General features: G+C 48.8%; 1 protein-coding gene across 4 annotated transcripts in view; it reads left to right on the top strand.

The window, feature by feature from the left end:
- The window catches only part of GRK3 (G protein-coupled receptor kinase 3), a 55,730-nt gene that overhangs the window by 36,202 nt on the left and 9,245 nt on the right, over positions 1-10,283 (top strand). For all 4 annotated transcript variants that reach the window (XR_004842337.1, XM_035896702.1, XM_035896696.1 and 1 more), the window contains exons 9-14: positions 1,937-2,015; positions 3,254-3,384; positions 4,575-4,669; positions 5,866-5,973; positions 8,721-8,787; positions 9,002-9,102. Coding sequence is in view for 3 of the 4 variants with exons in the window: in XM_035896702.1 (XP_035752595.1) it covers positions 1,937-2,015; positions 3,254-3,384; positions 4,575-4,669; positions 5,866-5,973; positions 8,721-8,787; positions 9,002-9,102 (581 nt within the window). In the remaining variant the exon portion in view is untranslated. The remainder of the gene's footprint in view (positions 1-1,936; positions 2,016-3,253; positions 3,385-4,574; positions 4,670-5,865; positions 5,974-8,720; positions 8,788-9,001; positions 9,103-10,283) is intronic.

The raw sequence follows: 10,283 nt of genomic DNA, 5'->3' as shown, positions 1-10,283 counted from the left end.
GGACTGGGGGAGCTGAAAGGGCTTTGCCAACCTCAACGATTCTGTGAATCTAAGGTTTGTCAGGAGAGGGAGAGGGAGTATCTTTGGGGGTTGGCCTAGATGACCTCTAGGGGTCCCTTCCAACCCGAAACATCCTGTGATTCTTGGATGCGGTATTGCCTTGCCTATGGCCTCCTCATTTCTGGGACCATGTAGCAGTTGGACATTTTTCAAGCATGTTGTTCCAGAAGCGTGCCTGCCTTCCGCAGAGGTGTCTTAGGGACTCGTACTGCACAGTGTGCAGTAAAATGCAGTTAGGCTTGAGCGTTACTGCGGGATCGGTCCACAGGGTGTGGGAATCATTTGGGATTCCAGGCGAGTATATAGAGCTTTGTATTTCAACCTTACGTGGTTTTGCCTTGCGGAAGGATGAACCGACTCGAGCTGTCCCGGCCGGCCAGCGTTGCCATTCCCTCCCTTTCCTGCTCGGCTGGCTGGCGAGGCGGCGCCCCGAGTCACCCTCCATGGCCCCCGCTCTGCCCAAGGCCGCCGTGTTTTGCTGCTGCTAAATTGGGAAGGCAAGTTGTTCCTGCTTGGGATTCCCAGAGCTTTCACTATCAATACAGCAGTAATGAACACATTGTTCAGGTCACGTCGGGTCGCGCTCGTGCTTCCTGCGTGGTGGTGTCCTGGCTCGGCAGCAGTTACGCTCGCCTTGGCTCGTGATCCTGTCCGCCTCCGCGCGTTGGGGTCAGCCCTTCGCCCGTTGGCGTTACGGCGCAGTCCAGTCTGCTTCGACGGCGCAACCACCCCTCCCGTTTGCCTTGCAGACGAACCCAAACAGCCCTGGTTTCACATGGCTTTGGAGAAGGGTTCAACAAGGTAATGGCCACCCCCTATTAATTAGCCACTTACACCCAACCTAGGCCTAACGAAGAGAGGAAGGTCTGCCAACTTCCCACCATGGCATCTTTCCATTTGTGTGTGTTATAGAGGTGCCAGCGCACCGAACAGATCATTTGCAGTAAAGAGATGATTTTCCAGCTGTATTTTTTTTTATGGCTGCTTGTCTTAAACATCCGTTTGAATCGAGGTTAAAGCACACCACGAAGTGGGGACGTATGCCACGCCATCCATCCCTGCGCGTGGCCGCTCTGCAGCGACCTTCTTCAGCCTGCGCCCACCGTCCTTGTTCTCTGGGGCTTGCAGAGCCTGGACCTTGCAGGTCTTGCTTCCCGTGCACTGCACGCACGTCAGGAGTTGCGACTTCCTTCCTACTGTATTTATCTTCCTCTTAATCACGGCTTGCAAATGCTGCTGGGGAGCTGAAGGGCGGCAGCGAGAGGCAGAACGCCTCGCTCCCGCCTTTCTGCGGCTCTGCGGAGGGGGGGTGCGGCGGCGCGGACAGGGCCGTTACCCGTGTAGCTGCATTTAATGTATAGGTGAAGAGAAAACGTTTTTCCCTTTGGGGTCTTGCACGTGCTGTGACGCAGCGTCTCGGTCAGTGCTCCCGACAGCAGAACGTCCTCCAGGCAGTCGTGGGCAATAGCGCGTGTCCTTCACACTTCTTGGGAACAGCTTTGGGTTTTTTCTAAGCTGGCCTAAAGCTTGTTAGCATGAACGGACCTTTCACATAAGTCTAGTGCAAACTCAGGTAAATATCTTTATAATACGCTGTAGCTGAAAGTCTTTAGAAGATGGTGATGCTACCTGGGTTTTTTAAGCCTTTGGCTTGTCATAGCTTTTTTAATTTTGATATTGAAAGGAGGTGGCAAAATCTAAGGTCTCTAAACTGTAAGCGAAACATCAGAATATGTAGATTAATACACAAATTGCCTTAGAAAATTACTATGAATATTGGGAAGTATCATAGGAAAAATATCACGCGTATTTTTGGCTTCTCTAAGTTGCATTTTGCTTGTTGCCTGAGATGAACTCTCTGCCTCTTTCCTTCTAGGACTGTCCTTTCATAGTCTGCATGACCTACGCCTTCCACACCCCGGACAAGCTCTGCTTCATTCTGGACCTGATGAATGGTAAGCAAGGCTCCTGCAGGTCCTGGTAATATTAGAGAAATATTGGCAGGGGGACTTGCTGAGGTCAAAAGGAGAGCGAGGGAAAACCAAAGCATTGGCCTGCGAGCAGGAGGGGTGTAAAGCAGGGAGTGCACAGAACGTATGGAACAGACTGAGGAATCTCTGATCCCTTAGAGCATTAACATATCTAAATAAAGATACCAAAGGGCCTGCTAGGCTGGAAGCTTAAGGAAATGATGGTCACGTGGAGAAATGTATGAGGAGGCCGGGGGGACACCATTCAGAATAAAAAGAAAAGGGCCACTACAAAGAGCTCTGCAAAGAAAAGGGGTGGGGGAAGCATTCTGCAGAGGCAAGGAATTCCACCTGGAAGCCTTGGCGTAACTGTTAGGAGAACACAGAGAGAGGGGAATGGGCAGAGTTGAGGGAGGGAAGTTGCTGCCGTGCCCCTCTGTGCTGAGGATGCTCAGCACCCCTGGGGCTCGGGCTCGAACCCTGACTGCGGTCCTGCGGGGAGCACCAAAGGTGCTGGGGCGCATCCGCGCCTGCCCTGTCGCAAAGCTGGAAGTTTAATTGCGAGACAGAGCTCGTATCCCATAGGTCATGGAGACTGGCTTTGGTGCCTTGCAAGCGAAGATTCTCGTTAAAATCTAAGCTGTAAGTCAAAGCCAAGTAACTGCTTGATTATTTTAAATCCATAGCTTAGTTGGAAACGGTTTTCTGGGAATATTCCCCATTTGATGTTTTGATGGTTGGATTAGCTCACAGAGTGGCACTGTGTTGTGCCTGTCCTTTCGTTAGGAAAGCATTGAAGACATCCCCAGGATGGATATTTAAGTATTTTGGCCCAGGTGACCTTTTGAGGGCCACCCCACCCGGGGCTGTTCCGTACGCGGGTTTCTGCAGCTCTCCAGCGGCCTGTGCGCGTCGCTGCGTTTCGCTTGCTGGGGAAATCCTTTGCATTAAGACTCGGTTGCTGGATTGGTCACTGGGTGCGAATGTGTATGAAGCAAATGCGTTTTCAAAACGGAGTTTTGGATCCATGAGATTTATTTATTATGAGCTTTCTCGGGTGTTTTGCCACCATGCACTTGCAGGGTGTGCGCCTGGGTTCCTGCATGCTCCGCAGGCTGTAAGAACCTGCAGACGCTGTGCTCTTCCCCCCTCCACCGTGCTGTCTGCCTCCGAGGCAGGATTTTGCTGTTCTTTTAATTGCATCTCAATTCTTCTGATTTTAGGAGGAGATCTGCACTACCACCTCTCCCAACACGGCGTGTTTTCGGAAAAAGAAATGAGGTTTTATGCTACTGAAATCATCCTGGGTTTAGAACACATGCACAACCGCTTTGTAGTATACCGAGACCTAAAGGTAATGGCTAACGTCACGGGCGTTGTCAGATAGCAGCAAACGGCCAGAGACACCGATACGCTAATGAAGTGGCTTACCTGAAGCCTTGTCTTGGGAAGAATACAGCTCATTTGCTTATCTTTGGCTGATTTTTTCTGGTAATTTTTCAGCACAGTTGCAATCTGTGCTGTTGATCGAGAGTAAGCGGGAGATGCTTCCCTGGGGTCAGGATTCAGCCTGGAGAAGAGAAGGCTGCGGGCAGAGCTGAGTGCGGCCGGTCAGGGCTTCAAGGGGGCCCAGAGGAAAGGGGGGGACAAGCTTTTTAGTAGGGCCAGCTGGGACAGGACAAGGGGGGATGGCTTTAAACTGAAGCAGGGGAGGTTTAGACTGGATCTAAGGAAGAAATTCTTTACATGAGGGTGGTGAAACCCTGGCAGGGGTTGCCCAGAGAGGGGGTGGAGGCCCCATCCCTGGGAACATTCCAGGCCAGGTTGGCCGGGGCTGTGAGCAACCTGATGTGGTTCAAGGTGTCCCTGCTCCTGCAGGGGGGTTGGGCTGGGTGACCTCTGGGGGTCCCTTCCCACCCAAAACCTTCTGTGATTCTATGATAAACCCTGCGCAGTGCTATTCCACCTCGCCTGCCCCCTCAGTGATGCTGTTGATTTAGAGGGTGCCCTGTGTTACGGAGAGCCCTGAGAGAGGGGTGCGTGTGATGGGACGCCAAGAGGAACAGAAGTTGCTCAGGGTGTTTTGCTGGCAATCAGGAGGTCGAGGAGTGCTCCGAGAGAGGTGTCTGTGAGCCAGGTGACAACAAAAGCGTGGAAAATTCTGCAGAGAGAGCTCAGGGTGTGAGTAAAGGATGCAAGAGCCGCACGCAGACCCTTCTGCAAAAGAACCAAAGGAACCGAAAGCAACGTGGACTTGAGGCCAAGATGGATTTATTCTGTCCTGAGCTTTTGGTTTCAAATCTTGCCCTGTTTTTTCTCTTCTGTTCCGTGTCGGTATTTCATAACCTTCCCCGGAGCTGAGGGTAGTGCTCCATTAGAATGTAGATTTTATCTAGAAAGTGTCTGTTATATTGAAGTGGAAGAAAAAAAAAGGCAATTACCTGTTACCAGAGAGTATTGATGTTTGAGTGACTGCGTTCTGAGAATGCGTAGTTCTGTCAACTGAAAAATACCAAGCAGTAACCTTCCTGTGTGCATTCCTAGCCGGCAAATATCTTGTTGGATGAGCACGGGCACGTGAGGATATCTGACCTCGGGCTGGCTTGTGATTTCTCCAAAAAGAAGCCACACGCTAGTGTGTAAGTATTACTTACGGTAGCTGTGCCGCACGTAGAATTACTGCGAAATAAGTCCTTTATGTGTCTTTATAATTTAACTTTGCCTAAGGGAAAAAAGATAACGCTTGGGTGGCACGGGCTAAGCTAGCCCAGCTGAGCCGGACACTCCGGTGAGGTTTTTCAGTCTCCTCTCTGTTTTCCTGCACTGTTGTAGCAGCTGATGTGTAGGCATGGCTGGAAGATGACACATGATTTCGAGATGATTCACTGTTCGGAGGAGATAAGAACCTGACTTGAGTTAAAGAACCAGATTGTTTTAATTGTCCTACATGGATAATTAAATATTCCGAAATGGACTGAAAAACAGGATTTATTGTGTCTCTCTGGATCGTTGTAGAACTGGAGGCAAATTGTGTTCCTATCATCTGCCTCTTGGCATCAGGTCGTAACTGGGATCTGAGCTGGGTTGTGTGTGGATTCCGCATCTCATCTGGCACATTTTATTCTTAGGTCCTCATTTGCCCTGATTTAGAATTTATGCAAAAAGGAAAGCTTCATCCTGCCGTATCTTAAAAGATTTGCAATTCAGTAGCTCCTTGAAAAAGTTCATACGTTCCAATTACGTCAAGGGTGAAAGCCGTACGTGGCGACCGCTTCCTGGAGGTGACCAGCGATGTCTGGGGGAGGAGGCGTCCTGGTGTTAAACCTCGCGCGCGGGTGTTTGCTGGAAGGAAGGACGTGAGATGCGCCGGGCGTAGGAGCAGCTCTCGATTTTGCAGGGTCTGGGGCTGGGGCGATGTGGCCCGAAATCTCGGGAGCCCTGACTGTGCCCTGTTGTCCGTCTGTCCCGTAAACCGAGCAGACAGAGCACGCAACTTTCCCACTTCTCTCTTGTGTTCCACTTAGACCCGAGGCTGCTTACTGGCCCCTGCACTGATTCTGCCAAATCTTGCCGTAGCTGCTTCATTTTGCCTCACCATTTCTGTGGCTCTGTCGGTTGTTCTAAGGTATTTCCTCAGTGGATGTATACAAACAGGAAACACAAGTACGGATGTATGGTCAAAATAAAACCAAGTTTAAAATTCTTTTTAAATTAGGCTATCTTATTGAGAAAACCGATTTTTTTAAATGTTTTTTCTTTAAATGTAAATGTATTTATTTATTTCCCTAATGATAGTTTTGTGGTCATCGAGATTTTGTCCCTTTCCGCTTTGCAGAGGTACCCATGGATACATGGCTCCGGAGGTGCTCCAGAAGGGAACAGCGTACGATAGCAGTGCGGACTGGTTCTCCTTAGGCTGCATGCTTTTCAAACTTCTGAGAGGGTGAGTGAAGTCAAACGTCCCGTCTGCTTTTTTTCTTTCCTTTTTTTTTTTAGCCTGGGCCTCACCATTGCCCGTCCCCTGAAATATTAATATGTAACATATTACATATTATCTAAAACTATTATCTTGCTGCCATCTCTGCAGCTTAGACCACGTCTGCCTGTGAGCCTAAACCAGGCTTTTTTTGCTTCCAAAGCAAACCAAACACAAGCCCTGCTTCCCTTAGTGGGTACAGGTGTGGGGCGGTGGGGCAGGCAGATGCTCTGCCTGCTCTTTTGACTTCTGCTGGTGGGCAATGCACTCATCTCTTGGCACTTATTAGTATTTTAAACGATACGAAGTTATTTGTTGCTCAAATATGCTAGCAGCCCTGTTAAATTACAGACTTCATGCTTAAGCCCTGCTGTTACGGTGAAACTCCTCGCTGCGTTGCTCCCTTTTTCCACGATACGCAGTGTTTGGGTGAGTTGTGATGTGCGGATGCTTCCACGAGCTGACCCTGGCCTGTCACCATATCGGTGTACAGAAGCGGATGATAATTAGAGCTTTGTCAGTTATTACCTTCTCGGTAAACTTAGGTGGCGATGTAGGATTTATTAAGACAAAGGGATTTATCCGAGCGGTCGATAAGCACTGACTTGGGCAAGCATTTGGTGAAAATAGCAGCCTCAGTGTTAATCGCAAAAGAGAAAACATCTTCTAAGCTTTTCATCGTGTTTCTCTGCAAAGATTGATCATTAGTGAGATCTCCTGTGTCCCCGCACACGACTAACGGTAAGCTCCTACCTCTGTCGCAGGCACTGTACAAGGGAAGGTAAAGGTGTGAGTTCTGAGTTGAAGCATAGAGCGCTATCGATTTAACATTAATTGTTCACAAAACAGACTCAATGTGAGGTGCAAATAAAGAAAGAAATGGTGGCTCCAACTGCAAAAGGAAAAAGTATTTCGAAGCATGGGCGGCTGTGAACAGCGCTCCATCTCTGATCATGCACCGAAGGATTCTGTAGGCAGAAAGACTCGGAACAGTTTGGGTTGGCCGGGAGGAGGGCGCCGAGCATCCTTCACATGCAGGACCGCTGTGGGCCCCTCGCCTGTTCTTCCAAGACCTTTTCCTTCCAAGCCACTTGGGCGCAGAGGATGAGGGTGCCCGACTGGCTCTGGCATGGTTCATCCTTCACGGGACTGAAGCTGTGTGATGAAAGAACCACCAACCTAGGGGCAAATGGTCCCATTTACCACAGAAACTCACAGGGAGATCTCAGTCTTTGTGGGCTGTGATTCTTCCTGACAGAGATGTGTGGGGTGGTATCGGTGGTCGGCCAGAAGCCAAAGCATTATTCACTGTGAACGATCCTTCCTCATCTGTTCTGAAGCCAATTAAACAACTCACAGCCCAAAAGAAGGGTTGGGCACATGGTGCCATTTCTTGGTGTTTAGTAAATTGAGTCTGGCATCAAATCTGCCCATAAGTTTGCAGTGAATCATTTGCTTCCCTGCTCTACACGGAGCCTCGTTGTCCAAGTAGACGAGGCTGTCTGTCAGCCGTTCACTCCTGCCTTCTTACCAATCGTGCTTAGAGCCAGAGAAACAAGACGTCCTGGTCTGTCCATCAGATCAATTCGTCAGAAATAGTTCTGAGGATAAAAGGGAAATAACTCTGGAGGTCCCCAGTTGAAACAAGCTAGTCCACACTGCCATGGGCAAGACCGAATGCTTTATAATAGCTAGTTCATGCTTTGGGAAGTAAATAACATTCTAATTTTGAAAAATATCATTCCCTGAAGGTTTTTAAGAGACCTGAGAAACAGGCGATATATCCTAAATCTAATTAAAAAATCCTGTACTAAAATGTTCCTGCTTTCTTTCATGCTGTTTTCTAAGTACTGCATGGTAAATCTGTAATATCCAACGTCTTCTACAGCTTAGGGTCAGAACCAGATGATCTTTAAGGTCCCTTCCAACCCAAACCATTCTATGATAAAAGGAAAAATTCAAACTCAGAATTATAAAGCAGGGAAGGGATAAAGATGGTAATATATCTGTGATTATCTGTGTTCCATCTGCTTAACATTAAGGTCTTGCTTCATCCTTCCTGTAGAGAGGAGTGGTAAGTTCTGTAGGTCTTACTCAATTTCTGTGCTTAGATCCATGTCTTTCAATATCTGTGTGAGCGCTGCTCAGGGTTTTCTTGTTAGATGAACCTGTGCTGCTCTTGGGGAGACACAGGTGTGGGTGGTGGGGCGTTGGAAACGCCGTCTTCACGGACGGATCGGTGCATTGAGGACTAAGCTAACCCTCTGCACGCCTGTCGTGGAGTAGCTAGCTCGGATGCCCACGAGTCTGGCAATTCTCAGGGAGGCCTGTGCGTAGTCTTTAAAGGAAAGGAGTGGTTGCTTTTCTCTGAATTTGATTTTGATCCCCACCACGTGCAATTGTATGGGAAACAGAAGGGATGAACTTTCTTGCGAAGTGGGGAGGCTCTCTGCAGTAAGAAAGGAAAACAAAGTTGTGAGAGCTCAAACATTGATGGCTTTGAGGTAGCCAGGAGCCACAGGATGCTGGTGTGCAAAGTCTCATTTTCTGTTGTAAATGCTAAACTGCTCATTTTAGCGTTCTGCAGGACGGGATTGATGAGGTGGAGGAATGGTACTAAAAGGATGCTACACTCCTTCCTGGGGCTGCCGCAGCTGAAATAACCTGATACGTTATGGCTTTACATTTAATGGTGCCTTTTCTTTTTTCTACAGTCATAGTCCTTTCAGACAGCACAAAACCAAAGACAAGCATGAGATTGACCGGATGACGCTCACCGTGGTAAGGGGCCTGCTGGCGGTCGCGGTTCCATCCCTCCTGTTGAGTGAACTCCTGTTTTCTCCGAAAACGGGAACCCTGTAGCCTGCTTTCTGAGAAAGCTCCGTTTGCACATGGAGGAGCTGTTTACAAAGAAAAGCTGCTCTCCTGTGCGGGGACAGCAGCTCACACTACTTCTGTAATTAAATGTCTCTTTTTGCACTTCTTTCTTTCATAGAATGTGGAGCTACCAGATTCGTTTTCTCCTGAACTGAAGTCCCTCTTGGAAGGGCTCCTGCAACGGGACGTTAGCAAGAGACTTGGATGCCAAGGAAGAAGGTGGGTGCTGTCTCCTCCTTGGACCACTGCCTTGAAAAATTTCCACTTCTCTGTAAATGAATGAATTCGTTTCAAATAAAAAAATCTGCTTCCTGTTGTGATGATTTTCATTTTGGAAAGAGAACTTCTAAAAGTGCTGTTGCATGGGATTACGTTTCAGTTTCCTTTGGTTTGGACAAATTTTTGGACCATTTCTGTCATTAAAGACTTCCCCCGAGTTCTCTGCAGTCGTGCTCACATTGGATGGCGTTCACAGTGTTCATCCCTGTGGTGTTTTTCTGGTTTTGCCTGATCTGTTTTGGCATGAGGTCATGTTCCTTGATTCAGACATATCGATAGCTAAAATGTATTGCTCATATTGTAGCTGTAATAATATGAGCATGTTACACACACACAAAAAATGACCCCCCAAGCCCCCAGGCACAGGAAGCTGTGAATACTGGCTTCATTTTGGGTTGCCTCTGTTTCCAGCTGTACGTGTTTCATTCCATGATTGTAAGGAAACCGGCATTTTTTTTCTTGTTTATTGCCTACAAATGGCTGCATGCTCCTGCCCCGCTTCCCTTGCTTAGAGCTGTTAGCTGGAGTTGTTGTTGTTACCGACTGAAAAGGCCGGTGTGTGCCTTGCGTGAGCCTGGGAGAGAAAATGCTGAGAGGAGTAAATAACTGTTGAGAAACCGGTGGTGATGGGTGATGCCTGTTGGTTGAGAGTCGCACCCGAGACCGGGGCTGGCACCAATTCCAGTGAGATATTCAGCAGGGTTTTGTCATGGAGCCCTCTGATAAGGACCTGAGATTGCTTTTCAGCCTCGGGCCTCGCAGGAGTAGTTGCTTATTTTGCCATGAAATATATGTAATATCAAATGGAGTTTGATACTAAGAGGAGCGTGGCCAGCAGGGCGAGGGAGGTTCTCCTCCCCCTCTACTCTGCCCTGGTGAGACCCCACCTGGAGCTCTGTGTCCAGTTCTGGGCTCCCCGATTCAAGACAGATGAGGAATTCCTGGAGAGAGTCCAGAGGAGGGCAACAAGGATGATGGGGGGACTGGAGCATCTCCCCTAGGAGGAAAGGCTGAGGGAGCTGGGCTTGTTCAGCCTGGAGAAGAGAAGGCTGAGAGGGGATCTCATCAACACGGACAAATATCTCAAGGGTGGGGGTCATGAGGATGGAGCCAGACTCTTC

This window comes from Egretta garzetta, unplaced genomic scaffold (genome assembly GCF_000687185.1).
Source record: "Egretta garzetta isolate BGI_Z169 unplaced genomic scaffold, ASM68718v1 scaffold390, whole genome shotgun sequence".
NCBI lineage: Eukaryota > Metazoa > Chordata > Aves > Pelecaniformes > Ardeidae > Egretta > Egretta garzetta.
This window is presented reverse-complemented; position numbering and strand designations above follow the sequence as displayed.